The 18508-nt window shown below is 50.3% G+C and overlaps 2 protein-coding genes across 4 annotated transcripts; both read right to left on the bottom strand.

Annotated features, from left to right (window-relative positions):
* On the bottom strand, positions 1 to 4975 carry NECAP2 (NECAP endocytosis associated 2). Its single transcript, XM_065738076.1, has 8 exons — positions 4853 to 4975; positions 4012 to 4112; positions 3374 to 3478; positions 2634 to 2715; positions 2350 to 2458; positions 1540 to 1720; positions 929 to 1010; positions 1 to 647 (listed from the first exon to the last, which is right to left on the bottom strand). The coding sequence occupies exons 1-8, from the start codon at positions 4939 to 4941 to the stop codon at positions 599 to 601; spliced, it is 798 nt and encodes a 265-aa protein (XP_065594148.1). The 5' UTR covers positions 4942 to 4975; the 3' UTR covers positions 1 to 598.
* Positions 4976 to 7187: 2212 nt separating this feature from the next.
* On the bottom strand, positions 7188 to 18412 carry SZRD1 (SUZ RNA binding domain containing 1). Of its 3 annotated transcripts, none has more exons than XM_065738073.1 (4): positions 18336 to 18412; positions 10392 to 10441; positions 9265 to 9519; positions 7188 to 8035 (listed from the first exon to the last, which is right to left on the bottom strand). In XM_065738073.1, the coding sequence occupies exons 1-4, from the start codon at positions 18384 to 18386 to the stop codon at positions 7933 to 7935; spliced, it is 459 nt and encodes a 152-aa protein (XP_065594145.1). In that variant the 5' UTR covers positions 18387 to 18412; the 3' UTR covers positions 7188 to 7932. The 3 variants fall into 3 exon arrangements, with proteins under 3 accessions (XP_065594145.1, XP_065594147.1, XP_065594146.1); XM_065738075.1 differs by having other exon boundaries at positions 9265 to 9516; XM_065738074.1 differs by lacking the exon at positions 18336 to 18412 and adding an exon at positions 10658 to 10783.
* Between the last annotated feature and the right edge of the window lie 96 nt (positions 18413 to 18508).

The raw sequence follows: 18508 nt of genomic DNA, 5'->3' as shown, positions 1-18508 counted from the left end.
CACTGCCTGCCAGCCTCAAAGATCTCAGCGGCCCAAATATGTGAGGAGAAAAGTGGAGGTGGTGGTGGTGGGGGCAGCCCCGTGCTGCACACCTCATCCCACATCTATTGCAGAGAAGAAAAAATTGCCCAAATTGGGCAGCAAAAGCACTGCTGAGTCCTCTGTCAGTGCCCTGAGCACTCTCACGTCACCAAGGAGACATGGGGTGCAATGAAGCTGCCACGTTTTTGCAGCTGTGTTAGTGCAGCAAGAAAGGAAGGAAGGAAAAACACAGAAAGACACAGGAAAGGTCACTGAAGCCTCAAAGGTTTGCTGTGATCCTGGCAGAAAATACCCAGAAAAGGCCTCACAGCTCTGAGAGCACTGGTATGGAGTTCTGTAAGGCACAAACGTGTTCATTTACCATCCAGCACCAATTTCTGCTTTTCAACTCCAGCACCAGATTTTTGGGTCTTGTTCCTTGTCAGGGGGACAGGGGAGAACACTGCCACTGTAAGCAAAGAGTGAGGTGTCCTTAAGCAGCAGGAGCACTTCCCAGCCCCACTTTGGTCCTGTAGAAATCAGCACAATCCTCCTCCAGTGCCGGTGAGGAGCTGGCTCAGAACTGCACCCAGCCTGCATTTGCCTGTGTCTGCTTAGAATCTGACCTGGAGGGAGAAAGAGAGAGAGAAAAAGAAGGTTCAGGCACTGAAAAATGAGGGTTTAGACACTGAAAGGGGCTGCAGCACAGGCTACCTGCTGCCAATCTGTAACTCTCCCCCACACACAGCCAGGCACAGCAGCCTCTCACCTTTCAAAACACTCAAAACGTGTTTGGGTGTAGGGCTGCCCCAACCCTGTCGCTATTTCACCAAGTAAGACCAGCAGGATTGGGTTCTAACACTGCAGGTATCAGCCTGTGCAACCTGCAAACCCCACACGGCCTCACCCTGAAGCTTTGAAGTCACCCCAGACGTCGGTGGCAGGGGCAGAGGGAGCAGCAGTGGGCTGTGGCCAGGACAGCAGGGAGTCTGCAGCAGCCAGAGGAACCAGAGAGAGAGGAGAAAAAGAAAAAAGAGCTGTTATTGCCAATTCTTACTTCCAGATTCCCTCCATTCGTGAAGATGTCATATCCCTTTTCCACACACCCACTGTTTGAATGCAGGCAGTTTATCATGCCAGCCTGACTGGGGTTCTCTTGAACTTCTGTGCTGCACACAGATGGTCAAAGATCAGGCAGGAGGGTCAGGATTCATGTAGGGAGTTTCTAAACATGCTGTCCTTTCAGCTTTCAAACCGTGTGTGCAAAACTTATGCTTCCCAAAGGATCACAAAGCAGACAGGAGCTCTGAACAGCTAGGGGATTGGCTCTGGGACTGACAGGCTGCATGGTTTTGTGATCCCATTCCCCTCAGTGCCTCAGTTCCCCTTATCCAACAGGGCTTGGGCACTACCTCCTCCTTCCTGCAGGAGCTCAAGGGCAACGTCAAGGTTTTTGCATACTCTGAGAGTTAAAACTGAATCTAAAGAGCCTTACAGCCATTTTTATAAGACACAGACCTGTGATGGGGGTTCCAGGGAGCTGGACAGATGGAGGGAGAGAAGATGGCAGCTGCTCTCCAGAAGAAAGAGCTGCAGTGGAAGATTTTCCTCCTGGAGGTGGTGGAAGCAAGCTCAGGCCCCCAGGGCCTGCAGGACGTGGTCTGGTGCTCCCTGCTGCTCCTTCCTTTTTCTTCATATTCTGAAAGGAGACATGAGAGGGGAACTTTAGATGTGCCACATTTAAATCCGGAACTGGAGCATGAGTCTACTTCCAGCCAACGCTTACAAGCAGCTCAGGTGCTTTGTTATGGGTGAAAAGGATGCTGTGCTACTTTCCTGGTGCAGCAACAGATGTCTAACCTCAGATGTTTTCTTCTGTGAATCCCCACCATGTAGCCACAGACTGGGTTTTGTGACTGGGAGCCACAAGACACCCATCTACAAACCACTGCAGGCAGCGTGGGCACAAACAGCTCTGCACCAGGCTTCCTCTAGTGAGGGATTGCATCAGAAAGCCACTGCTTCCTCTTGTGCCACAAACCACAGCAGCGGGGAGAAACAGATTGTGAGAGCTAAGCCTGAAGGCAGACAGCATGGCTTGAGCCTGCAGCCCCAAGAAGTGTTTCACACCTTACAAGAAACAAGACTGACAAAAGAGACTAAGAGAATACTCTTCATGCTTCTGTTTCCCAACATGCTGCAAAAAAGGGAAGGGGTTGGGTGATGCTTCTCTTTTGAGTTTTTAGGAGAATCAGAAGCAGAGGGCGTATATTATGAAGTGTAAAAGGCAAAACACGTGGAGCAGATTTAAGCAGCAAAAGCCCTCACCGCAATGTTAAGCTTGATGGTCTGGCCCTCCTTGAAGCCCAGGTCCAGTTTGGGTGCCTGGTCAGGGTTCTCAGCCTGCTTGGCCAGCTCGTGCTGTTGCTTCACCCACCTGCAAGAAGGATTTGTAAGCTGTGGCCCATGGCACCATGGTTCTCAGTCAAGTGAATCAGGCACAGTGAACCAGGGGCAAACAGCTCCCTTGCCCCCAGCACTTTAGGGGAATGCCTGCAGCTCCCATATGAAGCCATCAAGCCAAGAGGACAACAGGAGAGGCACAAACTCACTTAAAATGGTCCTGCAGAGCAACGTTGAAGTCAAAAGCATCCCCTCGATCGACAAAGCCAACTCCAATGAAAGCACGGCGGCCTGGGGAATGAGGAAGAGTAAAGGCTAGAAATGCAGAACAGTGTAAAAGCAGAGGATGCAGAACAGCAGAGGGGGGGCAGCTGATTTCACATCCCCGTGACTGTCAGCTCCTCCAGCTGGAGCTGAGAGGGGGATTCTGATGACAGCAGGGCTGAGGTTAGGACTGGAGCTGCATTTCTTTCTTCCTTCTACAAAGAGAGGGAAGGGCCACCAAGTTCCAAGCAGGGAAAACTAACAGTGTCAGCAGGGCTGTAATGTGAGGCTGGAAGAAAACTGCAGCCACGCTTTCAGTTAGCAAAGTTCTGTTTACATCATTACTTTAGCTTGATTAGATTTACAGACCTAGTAACACTAGCATTACAATTAATATAAATGAATCAACGCAGAGGTTGGCATCACAGTGACAGTCCTACACACAGATGTGTCCTTAATGGGCAGCAGATTAAACTGTTGCTTTAAAAAACTGATATTTTTTAACTAGCAAATGACAGATCGTGAAGGATAGAGGTCATCTGTCCACCCAGCACTGTTTGCAGGGAATATTTAGCTCTCTAAGACACAAAAATTCTTCACCACTAAGAACTCAGAACAAGTTCTGAGTGCTTTCAAGAACAGCTGCCCCAAGCCTGGCTCTGTTAGCACCAAAACAGTGTCACACCATTGCCATCCTCGATCCGGATGACGAAGTATCTGCTGGAGTCTGTCACACTCTCCACAGCAATGCCAGGGAACTGCTCCACGGGGGCCTGGGCAAAAAGCTCTCCTGAAAAAAAGAAATGGGAGTGAATCAACGTGACATGTAGCACCTCGATGCTATCATCCTTGCTGTGAGGATGAACACAGAGGCAGCAGCCTGCATGCAGGAAATGGGCAAATGTGACCCATTTCCTCTGCTGCGGCAGCTTGGGAGGTAATTAAGAATTCAGGAGACGGCAGTGTGACTTGTTGTGATGACAGGAAGCTTGAAGGAAGAGAGGTCAGAGCCTGCTTTCCTTATTCTGGGCTGTAACTCAGACCCACATCATTTCATTCCACCAGATAAAGCCTCCCCAGTGGTAGGCATGAACATTTTTCCTGTCTCATTTACTAATGCTCAACAAAGGAGCCTCCCTTATCTGGTGCTACATGGCACTAGGCTCTGGTGACATAGCAGCTCATTAACACTCAGCAGATGGATTCAAAAAACCACACACAGCTGCTTCCCAATTGAAGCCACACTGAGGACTGCTCTGCCAACAGCCCAATGCCACCCCAGCGTGACAGAAAAGCCATTCTGCCACGGCCCCTTCTCCCCACCTGAGGTTTTGTCCTCCAGCTTGATGAAGGCAGTCTTGCCCTTGGCAGTTATACGCAGCCGGCCGCTCCATGCTGGCTGGTCAAGCTGCCACTCTGCAGCTCTGCAGGGAGAGGAAAAGGGTGACTAGTCTCTGGGTGGTCCTGCAGTCCCCAGGCAGCAGCACGGAGATGATTTTATGGCACGGTAACGTATCACAGAGCCTCATGAGACTGCATGTGAGGGAACCTGCTTGCACCTGGGCTTGCTGCAGGCAGGCAGCATGCATCACAAGACCTCTCAACTCAGCCCAAATCTGCTGACCGCCTGCAGAAGCACTGGGGAACAGGACCATAGTTCTGCACTGCACGACGCAGAAAGGTTTCACTTCCCTTTCTGCCTGAAAACAGCTTTAGGGCAGCGCAAGCCATGCTGGTGAAGGCATCCTGGTGGAACAGCTCCACTTTCCGCGGAGTGCCCTCCTGTTATGGGGACACCACCCAGCAGATCAGGCTGCCCCTTCAGCCTGGCCTGGGCATCACTGCTTCCGTGTGAAGAACTTCTCCCTGCTCCACTTCCCCTTGTCCTACCGCTACACCCCCATCCTTGAGTCCCTCCCCATCGACCCTCCAGCCGCCGTGGGTACTGAAAGATCGTTATCAGCCCTCCCGCAGCCTTCCCGCCCGCTTGGACTGGATGACCTCGGAGGTCTTTTCCAACCTCGGCTTTTCTATCGCTGTCCTCCAGACACAACAACCTCTCCTCACAGCGGGGCTGAGAGGGCCCGCAGCCCAACAGCGAGGCCTGGCTGCCTGCGGGAGCCCCGAGGCCGCACCAGGCCCTTCCCCCCGCATCTCACCGCACCTGTAGCCGCGGTTGGAGGCTCTCGGTGGCACTCGGTAGACGTGCACGGCCGGCTTCACGCACAGCACCGCCTCGTACTCCTCCGCCATGGCCGCCAGCGTGACGGAAGGGCACCGCCGCCTCTATGGTCCCGCCCGCCGCGGGGCGGGGAGAGGGAGGAGGGGAAGCACTTCCGGTGCGTGCTGGCGTCGCGCCCCGCAGCCGCGCCCCCTGCCGGGCGGGAGGAGCATTGCGTGCAAACGTTCGGTCGATTTTTCCCCTAAATCGCATCGAAATAACAATAAAAACATTGAGAAGAAACTCCATCCTGCTCCTTCGCGCCTCACCCAGGTAGCCTCACAGTACCAAGCACGGGATGGACGGCAACTCAGCCTCACAAGACGAAATCAACCCAAAAATCCTACTTCGCCCCACACTCAGCCTTGGGAATTCTTACTGTCCCCACCTCTCGCAGCCCAGAAAGGGCAGATGCCCCTCATCCCATCGCACAACCACAGTGGGCTACACCGGACCCTACCACCAACCCTACCACGGCCAACAGACGATGGATTTTTGGGGCTGATCAGAGCTGGGACTGATAGAGACCAAACCGGGGCCACGTCCGAGCGAGGAGATGGAAGCACGCCGTGAAAAAGTTTAAACACATTTATTGAAAATACAATTTTATAAAATGTTTCTCTGCATACTTGGGCGCGCTCTGGGGGAAGCCCTCACCCCCCCTTCCCGTCTCGCCCTGCCCGCAGGTCGGGAGCAGCCGCCACGGTTGAGGCATCGGCGCGCGGTCAGTGCTGGAGAACAAGGTCAGGTGTGCAAGGAGAAGGGCGGTAGGCACCTGAAGGATGGGAGGAGACATCTAACATTGGCAAGGCAGAGGAAGCTACGCCAGGAAGAGCCGGGGTTGGGGTTGTTTCGCCAGCCTTCTATTCTGGAATAGAAGCTATGGAGCGGGCGTTAAGGAAAGGTGCGGTGACTACAGTTATTGCTAACGTCCTTCTCCCCTCTTGCTCCCACCCACCCCCTCCCCCCTCCCCCTCCCCCCCCAGAAAAAACAAAAACGGTTCCACAAACGCCTCCAGCCTGAGAGGGAGCTCAGTAAGCAGCAAGATTATAGCTTCTAAAGCCACAGAGATGGGTCGGGATCCCAGTGGGACAAGACTTCTGCCCTTCCCACCTCGTCATCCTCCTTTGTCAGTCACTCAGGGCTCCAGGGACCCGCGTGGAGGGTGACACAGTGTCAGTCAATGAGCCAACTGACATTCTAGCAAATGCCATCTTTTTTTGTACACAGGTAGTTTTATTTTACCTTTTTTTAAGCCATAATTCTCCATCCACGTCTTCCCAGATGGAGGTTTCCCATACAACGTGGCATGGCACAGTCACTTCTGTTCAGGCAGAAGGCATCAGGTTCGCTCATATACCAAATCTGCCAAGCACAAAGCAGCCAGCAACACTGCACCCGTACACAATAATCCTCTGACAGCCGACAGCAGTCATTCTCTGGGTACTGAGCACACAGCAATCCGCCGGCCCGCGGCCATTTCAGCTGAATGAACAGTCGAGGTCCTCACGGCATGCAGAAATGCCTCAAGTCGCCCACCATTACATCCCCTCCAAGAAGAGCCTTAGTGTTCATCTAATCCCTGGACACAGTAATATCGACATAGGTCAGCTTTGTCTAGCGTGCATTAGGACAGACAGCGCTGCGCACGGGGGGAAGCATCCATGTTCATAGCATCCTGTGACACACACCAGTTTCTCGCAGCTCTCCTCCACCACTGCTGTACTGGGAAGCTCTCAGCCTGCAAGCTGCTTCAAATCCTGTCTCTGCACAGGAGCAGGAGCAGCAAGAGCAATCCGTTCCCTGAAGCCTAGTGGAAAGCTGGCCGTTGCCACCCGCAGCGTACGACGGCGGGGAGGTTTCCAAGACGTGACTGAACGCACTTTGATCCTGATGTCTGTGATTTCTACAAGGGTTATGTATCAGGTACAGCACCAGCTCGTACCGTAGCAGAGATCAGAGCCTTCAGTCCACTGTAAGCCACTTCGGTTTCAACCTCTGGAGCAGCAGCCGTTCCACTCCCTGGGTTACATCAGCCACCGGACAACGTGGGCTGGACAGAATGCAGCTCTTGGCCATGGGTTTGTTCCACGGAGCAAATCAGAGCCACGCAGCACTATTACCCTCCTAGCCTGCATGCCCAGATGCAGCAGAGCCCTAGTTCCTCACAGTTCAGCTCTGCTGCAAGCAGTAACCACATAACAGGCATTTTCATGGGATATGCCTACATTCCCTTCTCCCCAAATACAAAAAGATGTATTTTAAGTTCTTTTTCCCCTCAAGCCAGCAGAAAACACCAGCCAAGCTTTAACAGGTGCAGTACGCAAACCAGGTCATTGGACTCCACTGGCTCTCAGGCCATGGCAAGCAGAAAGGCTGGGCATCCCAGAGTCCACTTTGCTTGGCAGTGGTAGAAACACAGAACAAGAAGCTAAGCTTGTCAAACCCTATCCACTAAAGTCAGAGGAATTCAGTGAAATTCCTTTTCAAACACTTAGCTACCTCTCTCAATTAAAATAAACTAAACAGTGAAAACTTTTTCCATGCACTCCCTTGATAATCACTCCGATACACAAACAGAAAACAAAAGGAAAAAAAAATAAACCAAAGGATATCCCTTGAAACAGAACTTGCTCTTAAAGTGATGAAGACAAAATGTGTGTCTGGGGAAGCTTCCCATTTTTATCCTAAATCCCAGGTTATGAGTATAATAAACATTATTGCTGGCACTAGTTTCAACCAAAGTGGCACACATGACTCTTTGCACCTGTCTGAGTCCTTTCCCCTCCCCTCCCCCTTCCGCTTACAGTGACTGGGGACAGTCCTCGTCAGTTTGCCGATCACAGTGCGTGGAGCGGGGAGGTCACAGTGCGTGGGGTTGGAGGTCACAGTGGGCAGAGCAAAGGGGATCACAGTGCAAGTAAACCAGGTAGTTCCCTTTGCTCAAGTCCATTTGTCCACCACAGCAGTGCGACCCGTGGCGGCTGACCCTGCTTTCTGCAGCATCCTCTCACACCCACGTTTATCTGCGTTGTTTGAAGCCTTGTGAACCATCGGGGCCCAGGGGCTGCCTAATCACATTATTGGGCTGTCTGATGTCTTCTGGTTGGGAGATCCTCGTTGGCCTGCAAAGGAGAAAGGAGAGGACGATGCAGTGTATCTCTGGAATGTAATACGCACGCCTTCAACAGATACTCCTGCACCTTGCTTTGGTGGAAAGCAGCAGGACAGTTGTCACAGACCTGCTGTGTTTCTCCCTGGGATAAAGGAACGTGACCAAAAATAAACTGATACTTCATTTCTTTTCCTGAAATTTTCAAAGTCCTGTTCCCAAATAGCCAAGACTCACACTACAGCTACAAAGGAGAAGCCTTAAACAAAATGTACTCATTTCAGAGTGCTTACTTTCAATTCTCCCATCTGATGATGGCAGCTTGTCTCAGCAGAGACAAGGTAATGTTGTATCATAATAATTCTGGTTGCTTGCACACCTCTGCATCCCCAACTTACTCTTGCAAGGATTTAAGACAACCTTTATTGCCTTATTGGGCACAATCACTTCCTTTAGCTGCCAAAAATTTGAACTGCAGGCTGCTGTGTTTGCTAACAAAACGCTCCTTTCTTCCTGGCTGGCCTCACTTTACACTACAAGGAGCACATCACAGGTTCATTAGGTTGGAAAAGACCTACAAGATCATCTAGTCCAACCATCCTCCTATCACTATCCCTACCCACTGAACTACTAAATCAAATCCCTTAGCACCTCATCTAAACGCTTCTTGAACAGCACTAGGGATGGTGCCTCACCCACCTCCCTAGGCAGGCCATCCCATTGCCTGACCACTCTTTCAGAGAAAGAATGTTTCCTCAGGTCTAATCTAAATCTTCCCCGGCGCAACTTGTGGCCATTCCCTCTCGTCCTGTCGTTATTTATCAGGGAGAAGAGGCCCACCCCCTCCTCACCACAACCCCCCTTCAGGAAGTGGCAGAGTGCAATAAGGTCTCCTCTGAGCCTCCTCTTCTCCAGACTAAACAATCCCAGCTCCCTCAGCCGCTCCTCATAAGACTTGTGCTCCAGACCCCTCCCCAGTTTTGTTGCCCTTCTCTGAACACGCTCCAGGGCCTCAATGTCCTTCTTGTAGTGAGGGGCCCAAAACTGAACACAGTACTCGAGGTGCGGCCGTACCAGAGCTGAGTACAGGGGGATGATCACCTCCCTGCTCCTGCTGGCTGCACTATTTCTAATACAGGCCAGGATGCTGTTGGCCTTCTTGGCCACACTGCTGGCTCATGTTAAGCCGAGCATCAACCAACATCTCCTCAGTCCTGATCCCAGGGCTGAGCCTGCTCTCACCTATCTAGAATGGGTTTATCCTGCTCCTCTTCAGGGCTGGCGCTGCCCAGTATTCGTTTCCTGGCCTCGGCGTACTCTGCCTCCCTCTGTGCCAGGGACTTCACAGGGAACGCCGGTCTGGTGGTGGAGTTGGGGTTGCGGAGCACACCGTTGGTGGCTGGCCGCTTCAGGATGCGGATCTGTGGGGGGGGACCCGAGGGAACGCTGTCGTCCTGAATCACGATCGGCACTTTAGGAGGAGATTTGGATTTTCTACTGCTTAGGAAAAGGAAAAAAAAAGCAACAAACACACACAACATTTGATCAGTACTTGTTTTTACCACACGCGTGCTTTTAATTCTGTGTGCATTCCTCCCAGTCAGATGTTATTCCCATGACTAAGAGGCAGCCTGTAACAATTAAAGACCTTGTTATATTTGTAACCCTAAAGCAGTGGCAGGCAGGTTTGCAAGTTAGCTCAGCAAGGGACAGAAAACACCAACCTCTGCTGCATTCAACATTTTGAAACTCAGCCACTGGAGACACTCAGCAGAGATAACTTTTTATTTGATTCACCAAAGATTTCCCAACCCCTCCCACCAAAACAAAAAGTGTTTACACATCGTCAAAGATATTAGTGTCAGCACCTAAATTGCACTCCCTGGCAAGGCCTTGGAGCCAGCCTTGGCCCCAGCCTATTTCAATTCCCACTGACTGTTTTCTGTGTGGGTGTGGGAATCCCATAGAAGCAATACCACAACTCTAAGTGGCGTGCTAACAACCCAAAGGAAACAAACAAAAAAAGACGCATCAGAAGTGATTAGAAATATCTGTGTTAGGAGGCAATAACAAAGACATTCCCCACTCCAACCCAAAACAAGCAAGAAAATTAAGTCTTACTGACACAAGGCATGGTGAGCCAATTTAGGGCATGAGCTGTGATTACCTGACTCACTCATTTCATCCTATGAGTATTTCTTAAAAGTGGCTTCAACATAGCTGGGGCTACAGCCAGTCTGGGAGACCCAGCTCTGAAATAAAATCACTCCCAAGGATATTTCTATTGCTCTGCTACAGAATGGAGGGGCCCCCTGGTGGCATTGGTACACATCCCATTTTTCAACTCACTGACACTGTGCAGCAGTTACCTTTCCTTCTGTGTGATCTTCAGCTTCTTATCCAACCGTCTGTCTATTTCCTATAGAAAAAGGAGGAAGAAATAAAAACATGAAGGATCATCTCTGAGATCAGAGTATGTATCTGCCTGCAAACATCTTTTGTTTCCCTCTTCAATACAGGGATGCCTTACTGTAGAAGGCAGAGACAGAACACCTCTCAATCTGAGGTTGACCTGCTAACCAAGAGGCAGAGGAAAGCAAAACCACTACAGTCACTGTACCCACAGTACACCTACAGCAGGCTGAAGTTGCAGGGCAGAGTGGAAGGGCAACTGCGAGGTGTTCATCTCCCCTGGAAAGCAGTTTTCATTTTCAGATCTTCAGTTGCTAAGAAATCTCTCTTATGGCCAGAAAAAGTCCCAGAAACACTCAGCAAGGTGCTCCCAGATGGAGTGGGCACTGGCACCAGACCCCCCTGCCAGAAAAGCCTCGGAAGCAGCAGCTGGGACAAACCACAGCAGCTCAGACCCGGAGCCATCCTGAAGACTAGCTGGCAGGTCTGCATTCCTACTGCTTGCTACAAGAACCCGCCTTCACCAAAACAACCTTGCCTTGCCCAACCTGCACTACCCAACCATGCTTTTTCCTCCTATACTTCTCCTTTGCTTTTGCAATAGAGCTGCCAAATCAATCGACACGCAGAAAGATGTCTTCATTACCCCTCAGAGCCAACAGTGTGGCTTTAAGCTTGCTGACCTCTGTTGAAAGCTCGCATGTATCATACCGAAGGAGTTCACATTTTGCACTTGGAGCAATTACACAGAGGAAGTTTGCTAAACAGAAGAATAAAGCTCTCAGCACCTCTAATCTCTAAGCAACCTATCCCAGCAAGCTGCACCTCACCATTATCTTCAGATCCCCGTGACTGCTGATCGTGTAAAAGAGCTTCCTTCTTATTTAACTAACAGTGAAGAGGGGAAAAAAGTACCTGGGAGTGCCCCAGTTTCACCAGCTGATAACTGGTAATACTTCAGGAAGGGTCAAGCTCCTGGCAGGATGCAGTCACTCTGCTTTTCAGGTCAGTTTGTTTAACTACACTTCAAGCCTGCTGCCAGCAGAGCATGCCCTGCTATCAAGAAGCAAGCACAGCCTGGTAAGGAGCTACACTGCCCCACACCCTCAAACCAACACTTCTTTGAACAGTAGTTCCCCAGTGAGCAGGGAGTGAATGCATGCCACAAAATGACCCCAGAGCGTGGTGCTACTCATGGTTATGCAGCCCACAGTATCCTCCATCTAAAAAAATATGGTTCTTAGTTGTTTCGGAAAGATGAAAGTGAGATGTTGGATTTTCTATATGAGGAGGCCACAGTTGTTTCCTAGGAATAAAACACAGCATTGAGCTGAAGGCCAAACCTCAGCTGAATCCCTCTGCTAAGGGCAAACACACCTGCAGCTTCCTTCCTTTTCAAGGAGACTCAAATTTCAGAGGAAAATCTCACCCCAGTGTTGCTCAGGAGGATGGAGCCTCCTGCCCACATGGATGGAGGAATGGCCAGCCAGGAAGGCAGCAGGGAAGCGGATATCCTGGCCAAGGATGGAAGTGATTTAGAGAGGCTAACAACAAACAATGACAGCCAAACCGAGGCCAGGGGGTTAGCTCATCTGTCTACCCACCACCAGAAGAGGTTACATCCTACTATAGAACATTTTCTCAAACTCAAATACATGGCTGCACTCCCCCAAGGGCTGTCTGGAATGAGGCTTCCTTAAATATCCCTTCATAAATACCTCACATGTTGGTGAGGGGTGCAGGGAGCAAGCTCACAAGCATCTCCACTCATTCATACCACAAGGGGGATTTTTCCAATGCCATACAGCAAGTACAGAGGTCCGAGCCAGCATCCCAACCCTGAAGCCCAGCACCCAGTGTTTGCTGTACAACGTACTGCCTGTGGCACAATGAGCCATAAGGAAGATCCAGTTCTGCTCTCATCTCTTCCCTTCCTGGCAGAGGAGAGGTGGCTATGTTTCTGCATTCCTGCAGGCTCTGTGAGTCAGTCCTGGGGTTAACGTCACGTTCTTTACCTCAGATGGCCAGATCCTGTAATTGCAAAGCATCATTTTCAACCCCACCACCTGAAAAACACCCTGATTAATGCAACTGTCACAGTGATCGAGTGCTGCCAGGCACTCTTCAACCTCTCATGCACCAGGGACGTCCTGTCCGCATCCTCTGCTGCCAGAATCTACAGCTTCCTCATCCAGAAAGAAACGTCTTTTACTTACCTAGCATACTCAACAGTGTTACAAGGAATCCTTCAAAATCTACCACCAGGACACCCAAGTGGGTCCTTCACCACCCAGATTTTCACCCTTTCCTACAACTACCAAGCATTTCTGCTACCTCCCATCCCATCCCTTTGGCAGCTATAATGAGGAGACTGATGCTGTATTTTCCTAAGCAAAAGCCACATCACTGCAAACTCTCAATGCTTCACAGAACTAGATTTTCGTGGGCATGGTAGTGATGGGCTGACAGTTGGACTTGATCTTAGAGGTCTTTTCCAACCACGAAGATTCCATGATACTGTAGGTATGAAGGAGTTCAAATTCGGAGAGCATTATCAACTCAAATGGGCAGCCCCTGACCACCAAGGCAACCCAAGGCATTAGTAAGGCACACAGCAGCTCACAGTGGGCATCATGCTGCACACAGCTACAAGCTCAAGAAGCAGAAGCAGCAGATCTGTTTGCCTGCTGATGTCATTCTGTCTGCACTGCTCTCTCTCGTGCTGCCTTACCATCGAGCTGAGGATAACAAGATAAAATTAGGACCTGACCTATGGCACAAGTGCCAGAAGCACTACAACAAGCGAAAGGCATGTGCTCAGAGGAGGGGCGATCCCACACAGCACTCAAGGACACCAAGGTACACAGGAGCTGGACAGGTCACGTTGTACAAAACCAGATATCAATCTTATGATGGTGTGAAAGCATTAAGGAGCCTCCCCCAGCTTTCAAGCACATTTATAACCCAATGTTAAGCATTGTTTGTGCCTCTGTGCTCTATAAACACCCATCTCAAAGATTAGCAGAGAATATCAACCAACTATTTTTAGTACTATTATGTCTAGATGCTAAAAGAGACCCAGCAGACAGCACGAAGAAGACACTGTTCTTTGACATTTAAGCCACATTTGTTGATGACAATGTAATGGAAGCTGAGCTCCAGTCCCATCACAACCAACTTTCCACCCCAGACAAAAAACAGCAACACATGTAAGGATCACAGTGTACCTCCTGGAAATCAATTAGGCAAGGACTGCAAACAAACCTACTTAGACCCAACCCTCCTGAGTTGGCATCAGAGTTTGTAGTGAGGCACGAGAACCCCAAGTTAACCCTGCCTGCTGCTTCAAGCACTGGGTTGCAATAACTACACTATGTCAGATATTTGTAAGTAATTACCCTTCAGATAGTTGCCAGCAACAGATCTTTGAACAGTCTAAAAGGCTGCAACGCCAAGCTGGGGGGAAAGGAATAACAAAGTGGCAGGTTTTTTTTTGCTTTCCAGGTTTGCTGAGTAACAGTGACAGTGCTTCAGCACACGCAAAGACTTCATCTTCCTACAGATCCCTTACACCAGCAGGATTTCTCCCCTCCACCTCCAAAATTCATTTACTTTACAGAGGACATACTTGCCAAATAGGCCACACTGGAACTCAGAACTGTCACTGATAAAGGAAGCTGTGCTCTCTTCAAAAGCTGATAACAATTCATACGCACAGCTCTGGAAAAACATTAACCACACTCTTTGATGTATTTGCTGAGGATACCTCTGAATACAACCTGCTACCTTGCCAAAGAACCCAGTGTGAGATCAGACCTGAAAGAGGGAATGAGTCTGGAGCTGCATCCTCCCCATATCTGCACAGTGGGAGCCCCATCCACCGAGCACAAGCACCACTAGGCACCCTGAAAACACCACCAAGCAAGAGCAGAAGCAGATAATCCCCAGGTAGCAAACTGTCTCCTTGCTAGCTACTCATTTCTTTCCTCTGAAGATATATAAATCTTCTGTTAATTACCAGAACATTCCAATTCCTGAGGCAAGTGGGAGTCAGACTGCTCCATTAATTAATTTGCCAAGCTACTCTGCTTACAATAATCCTGGCAGCAGACTGTACCCAACGCGACGCCAAGAAAGCCGAGGATGCTTTCAGTTGTGCAGCACCTATATCTACCATAGGCAGGTAATGCTTCTCAGCAGCTACAAAACATGAGAGTGTTTTCATGTCCCCTCCTCAGCCAGGCAGACACACGACAGAGGGGGAAGCACTTAAGAGGGCTGCAGTTTCTTCTCCCTCCCCACTATCACAGTTCAGTGGCATAGGCAGATGCTCACCAAGGTCGTGCTGCTAAAACTGGTAGCAAACAGGGACTGCTACCAGGTGATGCTGCCTCACAGCAACATCCCACAGCAGATGCTGGCTTTACAGCATTAAGGTGCTTGTCTGCTCCCAGCCAACAAAGCTCTTCTCTTATTGAACAGCCTCTGCTTGGGCAACACTGAGCAGCAGGGACAGAAAGTCTTGCTTCCTAGATTAAGAGTTTTGACCAATTACAAATACCTAAAGCAAATATTTGGTAAATGTTCTACAGAAATCACAGCGAGCCTGTCCCTCTCCTGACGCTTCCTCCTGACAGCAGAAAGCACTGGTTACCCCGAGGGCTTTTCTCCAAGGCACAGCCCTAACCTGGAAGGAAAGCATGCCAAAACCCTGCTGACTTGTACTCTGATCACACAAGGAGTTAGCAGGCTACACGGGCTGGAGGTCACAGCGTTGTGCTCCAAAATACTTCCCTTTTGACTTCTGTGTACTTTGATCACATTTAGCAACAGAAGAAACACCAGACAAAACCCAGATGCAACCCTTCACACAACCAATGATTCACCTGCCTCTGCTGAAGGGTGAAATCCAAAGCAGGAAACCCAGCCTGCTTCTGCCTACCACTTGCACATCAACCCACGCAGAGAAGGCAGAAAGGAGCTCTGCAGACTTCAGGCCCTCCAGGAGCACAGCAGCACAAGTAAATGATCCCCATACCCACACACACCCCCAGCTCAATGTGACCCCTGGGCACAGGGCTTCTATTCCCATTTTGGAGTATGACTTTCCATCTGAAGTGCAATGCTAAGTTTAACAAGGTAAACAGGCTCAAAATCATATCTCCTTTTGAGACTTCCCTCTTCCTGAGAGCCAAGCAGGCCATACAAAAGAGAAATGAGCAATGCATTAAGTCATATACGTGTTTACCAACCCAGGCTGTCTCTTTGATGCCTCACACATCGATCCTGCCACAAGTCGCTCAGACAGCTCACCCATTACTCACACACCAGCTCCCGCTCTGTAACTCACTGACAAACAAAACCTCTCCATTTTAGACTTTTCAAATACCTGCACACCAGGCAGTTGTGCAACACAGGGCCTCATTAGCCAGACCTGTTGGCCCCACAAAGTTCTGCTGCATCAGCTTGGTACAAAGAATTCACACATAACACCCCCATGCCTGCAAAACTGCTGGGGTAGATGAAGCTAACGGAGCAGAGGTTTCTGCTTCATGTATGGTCACTTAGGGTGGCACATACCAAACGAGCTACTTCTTGAGCTGGCAAGCACTGGGTAATTCTGATGACACAGAAAACTAGAAGACAAACAGAGCTATATTAAGAAAAAATAAGACAATCAACTATCTTTTTTACATCTACTTTGAGTGACCAGGTCCAAAAGAGAAACTGTATCAGGTATTTTGGCTTTTTCCCTCTCAAAGGGCACCAGCTTCCCTTCAACAAATTAAGGTCTCAGTGCTGTCTGTTCTGAAAGTCAAATCTACAAAAGCTAAACGAGCTGCCATAATGACTAGGGAAGCCACAGCACCTCTGCTCAGACCAAAACTGCTTCTTACCGAGAAGCACATTCTTCAAGACCTAGAGTCTTGCTGATTTAGGAGCCTAGACCAAGAGCCACACATACAAAGGGAAGGATGAGCACTAAATACCTTGGCATTCTTTCTGCTCTATAGAACACCCTCAGCTGGTTTATTAGAAAGCTACATACTCAGAGCTCACTTTGCTATATTTCTCCTATTTCCTCAGACATGTGCTGGAGGGTCTGAAGAATAACTAGTCAGATTCACAACTACTTACAGTGCTCAGAGTACAGTTAAAGCTGCCCCTTGGTACAGTAGGTTTTATCTTTAATTTACTGCATATCCCTCTGGACCACGTCTATCATATCTCTAATTTAGGCTCTATCTCAGATCCATGTCATGTAAGATACGGGTGAATGAAACCAAAGCAAACTCCTCAAGATAGAAACAATACTATGATTGCAGGGCAGGCCAACTTACAAGCTCTCCCTGCACAGTGTTTCACTCATGTTCTCAGTAAAAGATCGACCTTACTTAGGCAGCAGATCTGTCACCAAGAAAAGCAGGTGTGCCTCAAATCTATTTCAGCTGTTAGCAACTGATGTCAGTCACACTGTCTGCTCCCCTTCCTGCGCTGTTCCCCTTTTCAGAATCCGACTCTGGCAGCAATAGCTGCTGTAATGACTCAGAGAGCCCCCAGCAGCACCCACTTGCTTTAAGAAGTAAGCCAGACAGAAGTCCACCTCCACAGATCCATCCCAGCTTTAGCTTCGTAGCCATCAGCAGCAAAACTCCTTCCTGCAGGCTGCAGCACGACCTTTCTAAAATATCTTGGCTGCTAGAAGACAGCTTCCATCTCTTCTCTTACATAATAATAACTCCTGCTGGAGACAGCTCAGTTTTCTCCTTGCTCTAAGGGCTTTTACAGGCACTTAAAGCCTGGACAACTGCAAGAGCAGCTGCAAGCATGGTGTCAACTCCTAGAGAAATCTGTCAGCTCTCTGCTGAGCAGCATAAGCACAACGTCTCTGCAGCTTGGACTTGCTGGAAGGGGACTTTAGAAAGGACAGGCAATGAGATTTCCCTTTTAGGGGTTTTGAAAGAACACCAAAAGGTACAAGCTGTGAAGACAAACAAGACAGACAACTGGTGCCTGGGATTTGAGCAGCCCTACAATTTTAAACCATTACTCTAGGCCTCAGCTATTACCAGCTCCCAGCCACAAGCGACGTCTCTTCACGGAACAATTTAATGAGAACTTAAATTAACTCTACCATCCTGGGTGAGGTTTCCCATTATCATAGGATCATGCTGCTAGCAGCAGTGCCAGCCCTCCCTGGCACCTCACAGGTGAGGGCATTGGATTACAGGTTCTATTTTGCCCCCCCCCTGCTCCCCAGCTGTAACCCAACTCCTGCAGCAGCCGCTGACCAGAGCCAAGCTGCCCTCCTGCTACAGAGCCAATTGTAACAGTGTCCTTCTGCCCTCTGAACATCAACGAGCTCACAAAGCTCCCTACAACAGCAGCTCACCCTGCAGATGCAACTCTCTTTCTCAGACTACGGAAACGAACCCCCCCCCGCACACTACCTGCCCACGCTACTGTTAAAGTTACGATTTTATTACACAAAGGAAGCACGCAGAAACGATCTGAAGCCTCTCAGCACGACAGGACCCAAATTCAAGCCATGAGATCGTCCAACGGAGGCAGGGGACTGCCCAAGAGGGGCTCCGAGCTGCTCACCGTGCTCAGGGCCTTACCAACAGCCCCAGGAGTGCTGATGCAGCACGCCAAGCCAGACCAGAGGCGAGGCAGCAGCGGCCGCGTCCTCCCGCCCCGCCGCCGGGCCCAGAGGCCGTGATGCGGACCGAGCACGGCTCCACAGCCCTGCCGCAGCCCCGAGCCGTGCAGGCCGCGGCCCCTTTAAGAGGCCTACCGACCGCTCTCGGCCAGTCACCTCCTCAGGAGCCGCCACGCCGTTCCCCACTCCTCCCCCTACTCCCTCTCTTCCACTTCAGCCGACCGGGGGCCGCCCTCACCCCGCTGTCGGCCGCCTCCTCCCAGCTCTCCGCCACCTCCTCATCTTCCATTTTAATTCCCCTCCGCCGCCGCCGCCGCCGCCGCCAGCCCACGGCCTGCGCATGCGCGCCTCACCCCCCCTTCTCCGTGCGCCTGCGCCGCCGCTGTCTCTGCCAATCGGTGCCCGCCCGCT

This window comes from Cyrtonyx montezumae, unplaced genomic scaffold, assembly GCF_038088225.1.
Source record: "Cyrtonyx montezumae isolate F1298 unplaced genomic scaffold, pur_monq_1.0 scaffold_21, whole genome shotgun sequence".
Taxonomy (NCBI): domain Eukaryota; kingdom Metazoa; phylum Chordata; class Aves; order Galliformes; family Odontophoridae; genus Cyrtonyx; species Cyrtonyx montezumae.
The sequence above is the reverse complement of the archived record's forward strand: the minus strand, read 5'-3'. Positions and strand labels throughout refer to the sequence as shown.

What these genes read in the sequence shown, in the direction of transcription:
- NECAP2 (XM_065738076.1), bottom strand. Translation starts at nt 4,941, where the DNA reads ATGGCGGAGGAGTACGAGGCGGTGCTGTGCGTGAAGCCGGCCGTGCAC. An exon ending in GCCTCCAACCGCGGCTACAG is followed by an intron (nt 4,113 to 4,852) that starts GTGCGGTGAGAT and finishes CTCTCCCTGCAG; the next exon opens with AGCTGCAGAGTGGCAGCTTG. An exon ending in GGTGACTTCAAAGCTTCAGG is followed by an intron (nt 648 to 928) that starts GTGAGGCCGTGT and finishes TTCTCCCTCCAG; the next exon opens with GTCAGATTCTAAGCAGACAC.
- SZRD1 (XM_065738073.1), bottom strand. Translation starts at nt 18,386, where the DNA reads ATGGAAGATGAGGAGGTGGCGGAGAGCTGGGAGGAGGCGGCCGACAGC. An exon ending in AGGAGGCGGCCGACAGCGGG is followed by an intron (nt 10,442 to 18,335) that starts GTGAGGGCGGCC and finishes CTTTTTCTATAG; the next exon opens with GAAATAGACAGACGGTTGGA. An exon ending in AAGATCACACAGAAGGAAAG is followed by an intron (nt 9,520 to 10,391) that starts GTAACTGCTGCA and finishes TTTCCTAAGCAG; the next exon opens with TAGAAAATCCAAATCTCCTC.